The sequence below is a fragment of the Lontra canadensis genome, unplaced genomic scaffold, assembly GCF_010015895.1.
Source record: "Lontra canadensis isolate GAN:19392208 unplaced genomic scaffold, GSC_riverotter_1.0 scaffold107, whole genome shotgun sequence".
NCBI lineage: Eukaryota > Metazoa > Chordata > Mammalia > Carnivora > Mustelidae > Lontra > Lontra canadensis.
Window position 1 is genome coordinate 5,213,570 of NW_022631101.1, and position 15,007 is coordinate 5,228,576.

General features: G+C 57.0%; 2 protein-coding genes and 3 non-coding genes across 7 annotated transcripts; 1 reads left to right on the plus strand and 4 right to left on the minus strand.

The window, feature by feature from the left end:
* Window positions 1-60: 60 nt before the first annotated feature.
* ACP4 (acid phosphatase 4) lies at window positions 61-5,847 on the plus strand. 2 transcript variants are annotated; one of them, XM_032839150.1, is made up of 12 exons: window positions 61-100; window positions 813-880; window positions 1,696-1,800; window positions 1,873-1,959; window positions 2,803-2,949; window positions 3,260-3,358; window positions 3,453-3,548; window positions 4,307-4,439; window positions 4,521-4,603; window positions 5,072-5,196; window positions 5,417-5,595; window positions 5,674-5,847. In XM_032839150.1, the coding sequence occupies exons 2-12, from the start codon at window positions 863-865 to the stop codon at window positions 5,787-5,789; spliced, it is 1,188 nt and encodes a 395-aa protein (XP_032695041.1). In that variant the 5' UTR covers window positions 61-100; window positions 813-862; the 3' UTR covers window positions 5,790-5,847. The 2 variants fall into 2 exon arrangements, with proteins under 2 accessions (XP_032695041.1, XP_032695043.1); XM_032839152.1 differs by lacking the exon at window positions 1,696-1,800.
* A 2,400-nt stretch (window positions 5,848-8,247) lies between these two features.
* LOC116856029 (Friend virus susceptibility protein 1-like) lies at window positions 8,248-13,462 on the minus strand. 2 transcript variants are annotated; one of them, XM_032839200.1, is made up of 4 exons: window positions 13,085-13,462; window positions 11,301-11,344; window positions 9,634-9,677; window positions 8,248-9,262 (listed from the first exon to the last, which is right to left on the minus strand). In XM_032839200.1, exon 4 carries the CDS (start codon window positions 9,201-9,203, stop codon window positions 8,328-8,330), a length of 876 nt encoding a protein of 291 aa, XP_032695091.1. In that variant the 5' UTR covers window positions 9,204-9,262; window positions 9,634-9,677; window positions 11,301-11,344; window positions 13,085-13,462; the 3' UTR covers window positions 8,248-8,327. The 2 variants fall into 2 exon arrangements, with proteins under 2 accessions (XP_032695091.1, XP_032695092.1); XM_032839201.1 differs by lacking the exon at window positions 13,085-13,462 and adding an exon at window positions 11,785-13,059.
* Window positions 9,328-9,418, minus strand: LOC116856202. The gene has a single exon (XR_004380501.1). It is a non-coding gene; the product is annotated as a small nucleolar RNA SNORD88 (small nucleolar RNA).
* On the minus strand, window positions 9,771-9,866 carry LOC116856203. Its single transcript, XR_004380502.1, has one exon. It is a non-coding gene; the product is annotated as a small nucleolar RNA SNORD88 (small nucleolar RNA).
* On the minus strand, window positions 11,427-11,518 carry LOC116856205. Its single transcript, XR_004380503.1, has one exon. It is a non-coding gene; the product is annotated as a small nucleolar RNA SNORD88 (small nucleolar RNA).
* Window positions 13,463-15,007: the final 1,545 nt, after the last annotated feature.

Consider the following 15,007-nt stretch of genomic DNA (forward strand, 5'->3'; position numbering starts at 1 on the left):
GAATGGTGGCCGTGGTGACGAGAGAAGGGCATTCTGGGTAGAGGGGACATGGGGCAGATGCTGGAGGGAGAGGGGACTTGGAGGCAGAATGTTACATGCAATATGTGAATCTGGGATCGGGACATTTGAAATCGGAGAATCCAGATCTTCAACACTACACTGAGAAATCTGTCCCCCTCGCCCCCCCAACCCTAGAGTGCCGGGGAGCCATGGGAGGCTGTGAACAGGGGAGGCACTGAGTCAGCTCTGACTGTCAGTGTCTTTGGAACAAGGAAGAGGCTGGAAGCTGGGAGGTGGCCCCAGGGAAAATTTTCTCTGCCGGACCCGAGGTTGAGAGAAGCAGCAGCTGAACTGGGCATTCCCATGAGTCTTGTCACTAGTGCTGGGGGGTGCAGGGTGGCAACTTGCCCACCTGTGGACCACAGGCACAGGGACAGCGCCAGAGACTCCAACCATGTCCCCCCCCCCCCAACCCCGGGTTCCCTGACTTTCACTCCACCAACCTTCCCGCTGGCATTATAGGCATCCAACTCTTTTTGTTTGTTACACCTTAGAACTAACTTCCCGGTTACCAGAAATACGGAGGCTAAAGAAACAAGTACAGTCAAAGGTCATCACCCACAGGTCCCATCTCTGTGAATTCTCCTCGCTAAATTCTCTGTAATCCCAAAATGCATGCCCTTTGCCTTCTCGTGGTCATTAGTGGACATGGGCAGAACGGCCAAAATTTTGAGTTGCTGGATACACACATGGTCCCAGGTGTGGTCCCAACGAGGTGACACTCTGCCCTTTGAACTCATTCATCCTCAAAGCAGCCTGTGAAGCACAGATGGCACTCATTCCCATTGTGTGGATTTGATGAATGAGGAGGCACAGAGAGGTGCGTAACTTGCCCACAGTTGCACAGCTTGTAAAGGGGGTTTGAATCCCGCCAAGCCAAACCCGGGGTCTGGGTGTTCAACCACTGGACTGTGCTGGCTGGGGCCAGCTGTGGGTGGCACCGGAAGCAGGTGACATCTCCACGAAGCCCAAGAGAGCTTCAAAGGGCGCCAACATTGAAGGGGTGAGAATAGGAAAGGACAGACTTAGGTTGTGGGGAAGGAGGAGAAGGCAGAGAATGTGTCTAGAATGCGGAGCTGGGTTGGGGGGGTGTCTCTGTCTCCTTTCGCACCCAGGTTAAGAGCCTCTAGTTCAAATCCCAGTTTTGCCACACACTGCCTGTGTTCCCTCAGGCAAATTACTGACCCTGCTGTACCTCGGTTTCCCCACCTGCACAATGGGGATGGTGAGAACGGAATCAGCCCCTGCCAGAGCTGCAGTGAAGATTAAACAGGTTGATCCACTGGCTAATCCAAGGCTGGCAAAGGCCCCGGGGGAGCCAGATCCCAGGAGGCCACCTCGGCTCCTGGGGGAGGCATGCCGGGACCTGCTTTCCTGGGGGTGCTGAGGCAGGGGTAATGAGCAGGTGGGGCTGCGGCGCAGACGGTGGGCTGAGCTCAGCGTCTGGACTGTGCGGAGATGGCTGGGACAGGGTTCTGGGGCCTCCCCGCTGGACTTCTCCTGCTCCTGCCGCTGCTGCAGCCCCAGGCCCTGACCGAAGGACCCCTGGTGTTTGTGGCTGTGGTGAGGTTGTCCCCGGCCCTGGCCTGGCCTCTCCCCTCTCCCCGGCCAGCCCTGACCTGGTCCCGTCCCCAGGTGTTCCGCCACGGTGACCGGGCCCCGCTGGCCTCCTACCCCACGGACCCACACAAGGAGGCGATCGCAGCTGTGTGGCCAAGAGGCCTGGGACAGCTGACAGGGGTGAGAAGCCGGGGTGCGGGGGAGGAGTGGGTGGGGTGGGGAGGGGTCTGCTGAGGCTTCCTCTGTCCTCAGGAGGGGGTCCGCCAGCAGCTGGAGCTGGGACGGTTCCTGAGGAGCCGCTATGAGGCCTTTCTGAGCCCGGAGTACCGGCGGGAGGAGGTACTGCCAACGAGATGACCCTCGCCTGGCCTCCTGACCTCTCACCTCTGACCTCCACTGACTCCAACAGTTGGGCCTCCACCTCTGGCCTTTGACCCCCAATAACCTGACCTGCACCCCATATCTGATCCCTGACCTCCAAACCATCAGCTAACTCACACTGACCTCTGACCTCTGACCCCATCTCAACACGCGTCCCATGCTTCACCTCTGACTTCTGGGCTCCATCAACTCTGACTTTATTTCCTGGCCTCCCCCTCTGTCTTCAGACACCCACCAACTCCAACCAGACCTTCTGACCTCTGGTTTCTGACCCCAAAATTGACTGATTCTGACTTTGACCGTCAGTGGTTCAATGTGCCCTCATGACTCCAGTGTTTGATCTCTGCCCTTTATCAAATCTGATTTGTCTTTCCTACGTCCTCCTCTGTCTTTTGACATCTCCCAATTAGGATCATTCCTCCTGACCTCTGACCTCTGATTCCTGATAGACATGTTCTGAATTCTGGTCCCATGTCCTTCCAGCTCCCCTTTTAACCTTGAACTCCAACTTCCAGCCATCAGCAATTGTGATCTTCCTTTCTTTCACTGATGCAACTGACCCCTTTAATCCCACATGTTCGCCCAACTTCTGACCTCCAACCCCACTGCTCCTGACCTTGACCTCTGACTGTTGGTCCCACCTTCCAACATGGAAAACCAGACACTCCAACTCACCCTGAGCTTTGACGCCCAACACCTGACCTTCGACCCTGAACTGAATCTGAAGCTTTTAGTTTGATGCTGCAGCTAACCTCTGACCTGACATTGGGCCCCCTGCCTGCCTTCTCCCTGCCACCACAGGTGTATGTTCGCAGCACTGACTTTGACCGCACGCTGGAGAGTGCTCAGGCCAACCTCGCAGGGCTGTTCCCTGAGGCTGCCCCGGGACGCCCAGAGGCTGCCTGGAGGCCCATCCCGGTGCACACAGTGCCCGTCACCGAGGACAAGGTCAGGGGGCTGGACAGGTGCAGGGGGGTGGGATGGATGGAGCGAGACGGAGACCCCTAGGTGGGGGGAGCCAGTGATTGGGAGAGGCAGCCTGTGCTGGCTGGGAGCAGTGAGACCTGCCCTGCGACAGAGCTGTCTAGGTGGCTCATGGATGGCGTGAGCCGCCATCCCCATGCTGTGCGGCCAGATTTGGGAGAGGCCGCGCATTTTGAAAAGAGAGATTTGGACGAGGGCTCCACAGCCCCAGCTCCCGCACTGCGACTGTGGGGTCCCAGTCACGCTGTCCTCTCTGAGCCTCAGTTTCCCCCAGCTGCTGAGGTTCCCCATGCGCAGCTGTCCCCGATACCATGAGCTGCTAAGAGAGGCCACAGAGGCGGCGGAGTACCAGACTGCCCTGGAGGGCTGGACCGTGAGCTGGGCCAGTGGGGCGGGCGGGGAAAGCTGTGGGGCGGGGGTGGGGGCGGGGGCGGCCGGTTGGACTCACCCAGGTTCCGTGCACCCAGGACTTCCTGACTCATCTGGAGAACGTCACCGGGCTGTTGTTGGTTGGAGAGCCGCTCCGCAGGGCATGGAAGGTTCTAGACACACTGATATGCCAGGTGAGCCCCTGCCCCACCCACCCGGTCGAGTGACTAAGGGCACCTGGATTCAAATCCCAGCTTTGCTGCTCACTATCTGCGTTCCCTCAGGCAAGTCACTTAATTCTTGGTGCCTCAGTTTGCCCATCTGCACAGTGGGGATACCAACAGCGCTTGGGGTTTCTGGGAAGATGAAAACGGGTTAATCCGCGCGATGTGCTTAGAACAGTGCCTGGCATGCAGGCCTGCAGGAATGCTTGAGGCTACATGTTTGCTGTTCCTCCTCTGTTAGACCTCTTGCGGGAAGGGCTCCCACGCCCAGAATTTGGGCAGCAGGGACCGACAGGAACCGGTGTGATGCTCTTCAGATAGATAGCCTTTGCTTAGCCCATTCCGTAAGAATTACCCTAGTTGCACGGTGGGAATAGCAACGTGTGTGATTAAGGGGGCTGCCCAGCCCCCACTGGATGTATTCTGAGGGAGATGGTATTGCCACCGTGGGAACCTTCTAGATTCCAAAACGTCTGACGTTTGAAACACCTCTGGCTCCTTGCGTGGGGGCTCCTGGGCTGTGGGGTGATGGTCATTATTATTGTTAATTAATGATGGCTATTGGCCATGATTTCCTGACCAGACCCAGCCCATGAGGGGTTTGTCGGAGGGGTGGGAGAGAGGACTGCAGCTCAGGGGGATAGCACAAGTACTGGGAGGGCCTGAGGGGAGCATGACAAGCTCAGAATGTCCCAGTCACTTTGTCTTCTCTCCCTGTCTCCTTTCAGCAAGCCCATGGTCTTCCCCTCCCATCCTGGGCCTCCCCGAAAGTCCTACGGACCCTAGCCCAGATCTCAGCTTTGGATATTGGGGCCCACGTGGGTCCACCCCGGGCAGCCGAGAAGGCCCAGCTGACAGGGGGTGAGGTGTGGGGCTGGGAGGCCGGGAGGCCAAAGCGCCTTCCTTTGGGGGATTCTCAGCACTCTGTTCTTGCCCTCTCAGGGATCCTGCTGGATGCCATCCTTGCCAACTTCTCTCGGGCCCAGCACCTGGGGCTGCCCCTCAAGATGGTTATGTACTCAGCTGTGAGTCTTTGGGGAGGGAGGCAGTGCCACGTGGGCACAGGGATGGGGGGATGTCAGATGGCAATGTGGATGGTCAGGAAGAGCTGGTGGGGTGGTCTCAATGGAACTCCAGCCCACTGCCTTGGGTAACTCATATTTCCAAACTGTACTCTCAGACCATATCACTAGAGGTATGCAGTCTGAAAGGAGGGAGGTGGTGTTGTTATAAGAGACTCTGGCTCTTCTGGAAAGACAAGCTGTTTAACTGAGCTGCCCATTCATATTTTTGCATCTATTTGACCAATGTTCATTAAATGATTCCCTGTAACTGGTGGGACTGCCTCCAGGGTGAGCTGATTTTGGGGGGGCAGGGTTGGTTCTAAGAGATCGAGGGGGCATCTGGGAGGAAGCCAGATGCACAAGTCTAGAGTTCAGGAGAGGGGAGACATCAAAAGAGGAGTGTGTCTCAGCCCTGGGATCCACCTGCAGCACGACAGCACCCTGCTGGCCCTCCAGGGAGCCCTGGGTCTCTATGATGGGCACACCCCACCGTATGCTGCCTGCCTCGGCTTTGAATTCCGGAGGCGCCTCGGGGACCCGGATGAAGATGCAGGGTAAGGAGAGGGCAGTGCCCGGGAATGGGCGGGACAGGACTGTCTGAAGAAGGGATGGGGTCCCAGGCAGAGGGGGATTTGTGTGGGATGGCTCAAGGAGGTTGATAACGTAGGAATCAGGAGTCCAGTGTCTCCACTAGGCTACTTCCCTCCAGATTTAAGTCAGTGGTGGGGGAGGTAAGGAGGGATATGGGTGCCATCACCTCCTGTCTTCCTCCAGGAATGTCACCATCTCCCTCTTCTACCGCAATGACTCCACTGGACTGCCCCTGCCCCTCAGCCTCCCCGGGTGCCCAGGCGCCTGCCCGCTAGCCCGCTTCCGCCAGCTCACTGCCCCGGCCCGGCCTCCAGCTCACGGGGTCCCCTGCCACGGCTCCCGTGAGCCTGCCACCCCTGCAGGTGATGGCCACTGGCATTGGGGTGGGAGTGTGGGGGGGCCCAGGTCCCGAGACTCACACTCCCATGTTCTCCCCACAGCCACTGTGGTGCCCCTGCTGGCCGGGGCTGTGGCAGTGCTGGCCGCACTCAGTGTGGGGCTGGGCCTGCTGGCCTGGAGACCCAGCTGCCTGCGGGCCTGGGGGGGCCCTGTGTGAGCTGGGAACCCGGGCACCCCCTCCTCCACAGCTGGCATTGCACCCCAACATGTCTGTTCACCCACTGCTTTGGCTTCCGTGACTTACTGTGCGTGCCTGTTCCTGCGGGAGTCAGGGGCGGCGGGGCTCTCCGGCCGGGAAGCTGCAGGCAGTTGTGCGTGTGACCATGCGTGTGTTGTGGGTGTGTGCCCAGGGTGGTTTGTGTACATGTTTGGCTCCTGTGTCTACACATTCATGTGTGCTTCTGCACTTCTACACGGGAGCACGGAGACTCACGTTGGTGCCTATGTGCATGTGTCCCTGTGACACATTTCTATGCGTACACGTGTGTGCTGGCGCATGTGGGGCTGCTGTGTATGGGTGTGTTCCTGCGTGTCTCCACACAAGCCGGGGAGTATGTGCTACATCAGTACACGTGGGGCTATGGGTTTGTAGGCGGGCGCCTGCTCAGGGCACCCCTGCACGGGTCACACACCTTGTGGAGACAGGGCTCCTGGGAGCCAGTCTGGCTCTGCTGACCCTTGCAGGCTCTCGGTGCTGTAGGGATTGGGGTCACCTTTTCCCCCAACTTCTGGGCGTGGGGTGGGTCAGGCCTGCCGTGTAGCAGGAGAGCCTTCTGGCAGTGCCAGGTCCAGAGCCGTGGGCAAGCTTGAGGTGGGCTTTGAGCGACCAGCCTCTGCTCCTACCTCGCTTGGCAGACCCCACAACCCCGGCCATTAACCTCCCGGGAACCGGCACAGCAGGTGGGGCTGGGAACGTCACTCAGGGCTGCGGCGCAATGGTGGGGGGCGGGGCGTGTGGAGTGGGGGTCTGCAGTAGCATCCATTGGCTGCCACGTAGCTAAATGAACCAAAGTGGAACATTCCGGCCCCGGCTGCACTGGCTGCAGCTCAGGGTCTCTGGCCAGGCACAGCTGGTCAGAGTAGGCAGGCCTCCCCTCATTGCAAGCACAGCTTGTGACGGCATTAAGACTCAAGCCACCCTGCACACCTGCTAGTGAACAGCAGGCTCGTTCGTGTGTTCCCACACCTAACCACTCAACCTGCAAGGGCGGTGCACACTCCCGCTGTGCGCCAAGTGCCGAGTGGCCCGTGTGCAGCACCAGCCCCACCGCCCCGCAGCCATACCCCTAGCGTGGGGCGCCGATGGTCACACCTGTGTTGTCTGTGGGGAGCCCAGCGTGCAAGTGCCCATCAGTTAGGGTAGCTAGAGGTGGTCAGAGATGGGGGTGCCTACAGACAGAAGCTACTCCTAGCCACCAGGACCCCAAACTTCTACCTGGGGGGTAATAAGGCCCAGGGCCCTCAGACTGGGGCCAGCAGCCCTAGAGTCTGTACAACTTAGAAAAGCTCGAGACCTTCTTTCATGCCCAACCCTGGGTGGGGGCTCTGCTCTATCAATGTCCACACTTCCCTGCCCATCACTGCCCCTGGAGGTACGGAGTGATCACAGGCCCCCGAGTGTCTTCATGAGCTTCCGGGGCAGAGCTGGCGGTGGTGGCGGTGGGGAGAAGCCTCTTCTTGCTTAGAGATTCGGACCCGAAGTTCTAGCAGGTTCCCCTACCCTGTTCTGAGTGACCCCAGTAGGGGCCCAGCCTTCTCAGCATACTGGGATGGCCCAAGGAGATGGGGGCTTTCCTAGGGCCACAGTGCAAGATCCTTACCCTCCCCCAGGAGGGTTCTGGATTCCCACCAGGACCAAGTCACAACCCTGCTCAGACACCAAGGTCCACACACAGCAATGCTCACGCTATTTAATGAGTCCCATGTGCCCAGTGTGGCCTGCCAGGGTGGCTGGCTGTCCTCACAAAGCTGTGAGTCTTGGCCCCAACATCTTTAATCCAGATGTGACAGACACTCGCCAGAGGTCATACATCCGCCTAATGGGACTGGCTGCTGCTTCTCCAGGTGAGCAAAGAGCAGAGGTCCACTTTAAATGGGAGAGGAATTGCAAAACAGGAATAAAAAAGTCTTAAGGGGAAAAAACATTCCAAGGAGCGTCTCTAAAATCAAAATGTTGCACATGCTTTAAGTCATTAGATAAAAACACTGCATTTAAAAATACCTTAAAAAAGGTACAAACTTCAAGGTGCTTTCACGTCAATGGGCTGTGGGGTCTCCCCACTTGGCCTGTAGTGCTTAGGGGGGCCCCTGTGGCCAAGGGGTGGGTGCCCGCCCACCCACTGTGCCAATCGGGCCGAAATGTAACAGACTAAAAAGGAACAAGTCATGCCCCAGGGGAATGAGGCACCTAGGGCCACCGGCTGGCTCACCTGCCTCCACTGCTCTGGCTGGTGACACCTGTGGGGTGGCTCGGGGCAAGGACCGTCCCCTCTTCTGGGAACCTCAAATACAGTAACGGTGCGGCCTGCCGTGGGGAGGCCAGAGACCAGGCAGATGGGCCATCCCTCAGTCTGCGATGCGGGGGGGTTGCGGTGGGTAAGTGGAGCCAAGGCACTGGCTCCAGCTTTTGTGTTTCCCCTGGAATCCAGCCTCCCTCTGCCACGGAGTCCCACTGAGAAGACCATGGCCGGGAGGCCTAGTCATGGTGCACAGGCACAGGCGGCTCCTCCCCACAGGCCTGGTCTGAGTAGGGCGGAGGTGGGGGCTGCTCGTCCCCCAGCATGTAGGCTGGGTGGCCGCGGCTGCGCTTGGCCTCTTTGATGTACAGCTCCAGGAGCACCTTGGTGGGCTGCTTGTCCACCGTCTCCTTGGGCACGCCATGGCTCAGCAGCCAGCCCGTGAGGTCTTTGCGCGTCGGGTTGGGCCCCAACATGAGCTTGGCGCGGCCCGGCTGGCTCTGACGCCAGAGCAGGCCCACGTCGGCGATGGTCTGGATCTCCATCACCGCCTCCAGCACCGTCATGCCCTTGACCAGCAGGCTGACGAGCGAGAGCCGCAGCTCCGAGGGTGCGGCCGTTAGCAGGCGCCGCTGGAGGCCCTGCGTGAAGGGCACGTCCTCAGGCGCGGGCCGCAGCCCCTGCTCGCCTGCGGGAGGCGAGGGCGGCTCGCGGTAGATCCAGTCCAGCATGCCCAGCTCACGTACCAGCTGGATGCCCTCCTCCATGGTGGTCCAGGGTCGGAAGGGCAGCTCGGTAGCCTCGAAGTGCAGGAAAGATTCCCAGCGCTGGCGCCAGGCCAGCAGCAGCCAGGTGAGCAGTGACTTGCAGCCGCCCCGCAGGGTCTTACAGCGGTAGTTGAAGATGGCATCACCGGTCAGGTCGCCCAGCAGGGCCAGCTCTCCAGAATTCAGGGACAGGGCCGGGCCCCCCTGGTCATACACGCGCAGGATCCAGGTGATCATGAGCTCATTGGGGTTCTGCTTGAAGCGCCGGGAGATGGCCAGGAGCTCGGTGTACGTGTAGTAACGGTCCCCCCGCCTTATCTGGGTGAGTGCCAGTGCTCTCTCGGCCATGGTCACGGCTGTCCCCTGCAGGCAACAGCAGGAAGCCCGGAGGGGCGCCGTAGCAGGACCTTTAGGGAAGGACAGAGGTCATCAATGGGAAAATAGCCACACCCTCCAGCACCTCCCTGGAGTGGGACCCCTCAGATCCCCAGGTGTCAAAGGTCCTGGGGGGCACTGTGTCCTCAGGGGAGGTCAGAGCCCAGTGCTGAACATCATGGGGGTCCCAGGCATAGCCCCAGCAAAAGCCCTGGCAGTCAGCGTCACTGCAACCTCTCCTGTACCCACCTCCCCCTGCCACCTCCCCCCAAAGGCACACTGTGACGAGCAAGTGACTCCAGATCTCAGCATCTGCTTTCATAGGATGAGCATCATCTACAGATCTTACAACAGTTAAGTTATCACGGTATTAATAGTAAGAGAGACCCTCTTCTGTTCTTACCAAGCACAGGGATGGTGCGGCTGTTTGATTCCTGGAGGAACCACCTGCAGACGGGAAGGGGTCAGGGAGGGAAGAGCGGGTCAGTGGGGCACGGGACAGCCATGGCCCTCCATCCCTCCCTCCCTCTCCAGAGTGGGGGGCCCCTCAGAACCCGCCGGGTGTCAAAGGTCCCCGGGGGGGGCACCTTGTCCTCAGGGGAGGTCAGAGCCCAGTGCTGGGCATCATGGGGGCCCCGGGTACCCTTTGTCATCTCCTCACTCAGGTCCCAGAGCCACCTGCTAAGGTGGGGGGTGGGTGGATGACAGACGAGAGCTCATCCAGGTGGGACAAATGACTGATACGTGGCCATTGAGGCACCAAGGAGCAAGCCCCCATCACGTGCCTTTTGATGCCATACTTCCCCCCCACATCAGTGCAACTGACTACAGCATCCTCCCACCCCGCCACACCCAGGGGTGCTTCTCCTCCTGGAAGATGGAGATTTGCCTGACAGACCCATGGGGGACGGGGGCCTCCCTCCTGTGCTCAACTCCAAGGAGCCCCTACTGGAAACACCCCATGTCTGCTTGGCCTGTACCTCACATTCCTCCCCTGCCCCCGCCCCGCCCCGAGCCTCTTTCAAAGCCTCCAGTTTTGGTCTCATCTCCCCTCACCTGTCCTTGCTGAACAAATGGAAACTTCCTACTCCACTTTCCCAGAAATTCCCTCTTTGCGGCAATGAACGCTCTGCAGGGGGATACCCCAGGCGAAGAGCCCCGGTCCTCAGATACTCGTGATCTGAAATCTGAGCTCACTTATCACAGAAAAGTAGCTTCTTCTCCCTGAAGTGCAGACAGGAAGAGTGGAAACCTCCAAGGACACCAGAACACACTTATGGTTCTGTTCCCAACAGAAAAGAGCGTCCTAGAGCAAGAACACTTGTTTCTTTTCCGATAACAGGTCTCTACACCCATTTTAGGATTTAGCTTTTTGAAACACTTGAGCAACATTCTCCAGATAAAGGGTCCCTTTAGACAATGGTTACTGTGTAAATCAAGGATAACTTTAATAACTGTAGCAGCTTAGAGGTAAAGGATTCTGGGGAAGCTAAGCTCCACTTCAAAGTACAAGGTATTCTTCAACCTACAAAACCCTCAGTATTAACAGTGATAAATGTTGCCAGCTTGTTTCTTTTGTTCTGCTGACTTTGCAAATTAGATTTCTGGTTAGCCCCTTTCTTTGAAACCCATATATAGGTTTATGTTTTCTTCCATAATCCATGTGTTCTCCACCTAATTCAACTGCTACCTTTGAAGATGGGAAACATCACTGCTACCCTCTCCCCCTGACCTCTCCCCAACTGCACAGAGGACTCAGGCCCAGATGTTCCTCAAGTGTGGTGCCTACTCTACAGATTTAGAAACTGAGGCTCAGGAGACCAATCACTTGTCTAGCTCTCCAAGCCCATGAACAGCAGAGCTGGGATTTGGACCCAGGCCCATTCTGGCTACACGTCCACAGCTGTAAATGAACAGGGATTTGCATGGGGATCTGCATCCCCAGCACAAACGCTGGCCCATAAACATGTCGGCACTCCAGAGAGATGTGAAGTCACGTCACTCCAAATGAAGGTTTAGACTGGGAGGGGGGAAGCAGGTGGGTCAGGGAGTGGAAGCAAAGGTTCTCACCAAGATGAGGTCGTAGTGGGTGGTCCCTCAGCTTGAAGATACACCTGTAACACAGAAAGGATGTAGGGAGGGTGGAGGAAGAAACAGTCTTGGGGGAGGCGTGGTGGTCCAGAGACATCCAAACCAGGGCCTCTCAGATCCCCAGGTGTCAAAGGTCCTGGGGGGGCACTGCATCCTCAGGGGTGATAGGAGCCCAGTGCTGGACATCATGGGAGCCCTGGTCCCCAAGGCAACCACATCCCAAGGCCACTCACCTTCAGGAACAGAGGCCAGATTAAGTGCACTCAAGAGACTGGGAAACAAAACCCATCAGGAAGGTATGAAAGCCCTCAACTCTCCCTATGGAGACACACCATACCCCACTTCCCCAGTGTCACAGGTCCACAGGAGACTGTCCTCAAACCCACTACATGGAGAAACCCCAGTGTCTATCAGCACTTGCCCCATTTTACAGATTTTCAGAATTGGCTCTACTTGCTAGTACCCGAATCAATGAAAGCTGCTAGGGTACACATCCATCCCTTGGAAGAACCTATTGGGAGATAAGAGGAGGGAGCTATTCTAGGAAAAACAAAACAAAACAAAAAAACCCTAAGATATAAGCAGCATATGCAATGACCAGAGACCCTTTACTGCAACCATTCTGGAACAAATCCGCTGAGGAAGACATTTTGGAGACGACTTTGAAACCACAAATATGATATAAAGTGTTAACTATTTTCGATGAAATTAAAAACATGCCTTCAAAACACAAGGAAAGCAAACATGGCAAAACGTTCCAACTTTAACTTTGGTGGCACTCCCAGCAGCCTGAGGATTTTAATGATAAAAAGTGAAAGAGAAATACATCGGACAACAGCGACAGAGGGCGCGCCAGTGATGGAGGAGAAAAATCCTTTTACTTGTGGCGCGGCCACAGTTAGGATCAAGTCAATGATTTTCCAGATGGTTGCCCAAAGGGAGAAGAAACTCAGAGAGGATTTTTGGTGGGTCGTGGTGGGGAGACAGATGATCAGCCACCTGCCACGGGGCTGGGTCTTCTCCGGAATCAGGAAACCAAGGGATGTCCAAGACCCCAAGGACCAATGAGCCCAGAAGTCACGTTTCACGAGACTGATGCATGGAGTGAACACAAAACTCCTGATACCTGGACGGACCGTGTCAGAATGATTCGTGAGGGTAAACAAAGGCCCCACTTGCTTACTCCTAAAACCACACCTACATGGTTCTCAGAAACAACCCAGTAATTCATTTCGAGACTCTGCTCCGCCTCATTCCTTAGAAATCCTCCCCCCCAATAACCTTTGTGCCAGGCTGTACAAAATGCCAGCCACGTGCCATCGAAAAAACAGCGACTGCCTAAGGAAAACAAATGTAGCTAACACAGGGGTGGAAAACCTAAGAAAAACTCAGGGTCACACGCGCTCCCCAGCCCTCCCAGCCCCCCAAGATAAATGGACAAGATGGCGGAGCCCTGCAACGTGGGAAAGAGATGGCGCAGCCAGGCTGCGGTACAAAGGCACGCTAGCTCTGGGAGTCTTCATTCGCTCCGGCGGCAGGAGTCCTCCCCACCCTGAGCGCCCTTTGCAAAGGGTGCCCGCCCCGCAAAGAACCCTAGACTCGCCTCGGAATGCGCGCTGGGGTCTCACAAGGGCCCAGACCCCTTTCACGCGACGACCTGGCCGCCTCGCCGCAGTCCTGGGGCACCTCCTGACAGGAGCGACCCAGATCCCAAAGCCCAGACGCGCGAACGGAATGAAGCCAAAGGGGGAAGAACATCTCACCCGTCCCTCAGCCTCTCCAAAGCGTGCGCGGGTGGCCTCGCGTCCCGCTTTATAGTGCGCGCCGCTCGCCCGGGCCCACCGCGCGCGCCAGCCCGGGCTCCGCCCCGAGGCGTCCAGCACACGCGCCGGTGTCGGAAATCCAACTTTGGCGCTTGGAAAGCGAATAATGGCTATTCTCGCAAAATCTTCCTGAACAGACAACAGAATATTGTCCCTGGAGTCGGAGAAAAGGATCAGCGGGATATCGGGCCCCGTTATCCTGTCATGAGAGTCAGGCAATTCTGAGGACAGCACCAAAGGCGGGCTGAAAAGGGGCAGGACCCCGAATGCGGCCGGAGAAGGACCGCGAGGCAACTGGAATTGCCAGCGGGGCAGGGGCACCAGCCCTGGGCACAAGGGGCGGGGCCCACCCAGACGTAGTCCCTGCGCAGGGCGGGGGCGGGGCCAGCGCGGAGATTAACAAGGACGATCTGAGGCGGTGCTCGCGTGGCGCAGAGTGAGAGGCTGGTCCTGAGCTGCGGAAGGAGGGGTTGGTCTCTGGACACCCTGGCTGGAATCCTGGACATCTGGATCAAAGGGAGGAGGACGCTGGGAGCCTGCAATCCTGGGCTGAGTGAGGGCCGGATCCCCTGCCCTCAACCCCCCACCCCCAGTCTAGATGATCTAAGACCTGGGGGCTTGGATTCTTCGTAGGGTCGGCGCTCTAGGGAGTGTCTTTCAACTTAAAATGATTGTAATGTAAGGGCCTATTCAGCCAGAGCAGCCCACCCCGTTGAACTGCCATTTTGCTGTAAAGCTTAAATTGACCTTGCCCGCCGCCCCCCTTCCCGGAACTTATTTAAAAGCAAGTCCGGGCTGGGGCGCCTGGGTGGCTCATCGGGTTGAAGCCTCTGCCTTTGGCTCAGGTCATGATCCCAGCGTCCTGGGATTGAGCCCCATGTGGAGCTCTCTGCCCCGCGGGGAGCCTGCTTCCCCCTCTCTCTCTGCCTATCTCTCAGCCTACTTGTGATCTCTGTCTGTCAAATAAATAAATAAATAAATAAATAAATAATCTTATAAAAAAAATTTAAAAGCAAGTCCAGGAAACCAGTCCCAGGTAACAAAGTCCAAATACAAGGGTGGGTCAGGCCAGGTGGAGGTATTCAATCAGCGGGGGGCGCATACTGTCTCCTAGCTACCAAGGAGTATGGGCCCCTGCCCTTTGGGAGCCTTTTGGCGCCAATCCTAACCAAGGTGTGATAGGCTGGTTCAAATGTCTACTAGGGTAAATTGTAATTCAGTTGGTCACCTAGCATCACTGTGGAGTTTCCTGTGGGTGTTACAATCCCACTGGCCACCTCTGTGTGGCCAGGCCCAACCACATGGCCTTTGCTCTATAAAAGTTAGTCTGGAAAGCAGGGAGGGGTCGTCCTCTCTGTAGGGGCGGCCCCGACCAGTCTGTTTGACGGTCAGTCTGATTCCTGATGCTTGGAGCGAAATAAAGCTTTGCTTGACCTTCGCTTTGTATCAGTCTCGCTCCTTTAATCACGGACCCATTATTGGGGTACCCAACTTTTGGGGGACCCAACAGTAAACATTTTTTTCTTTTCAAAGATAAAAAAGGAAACTTTCCGCTTCAAATCCAACTCGCTCTCCAGAGTCGCCACTGTCGATGTGGTATAGACTTTTTACTTTATGGCTGTACACACGCATACAAGTATTGTGGGTAATGATGTTTCCCGCCCCTCTCTACTCTGTCCCATAAATAGTCCCCCTGCCCATCAGTACATATAGAGTGACCTCATTCCTTAAACAGAGGCAAAGTATTCCCTTCTGGAGTGGAACACACATTGTCTCCCTTGTCATTTGGATTGTTTTCTTCCCATGAAGTTTATGGTCTGAAGTAAAAGAGACCTACACCCTTCTGTTAAGAAAATGAGACAT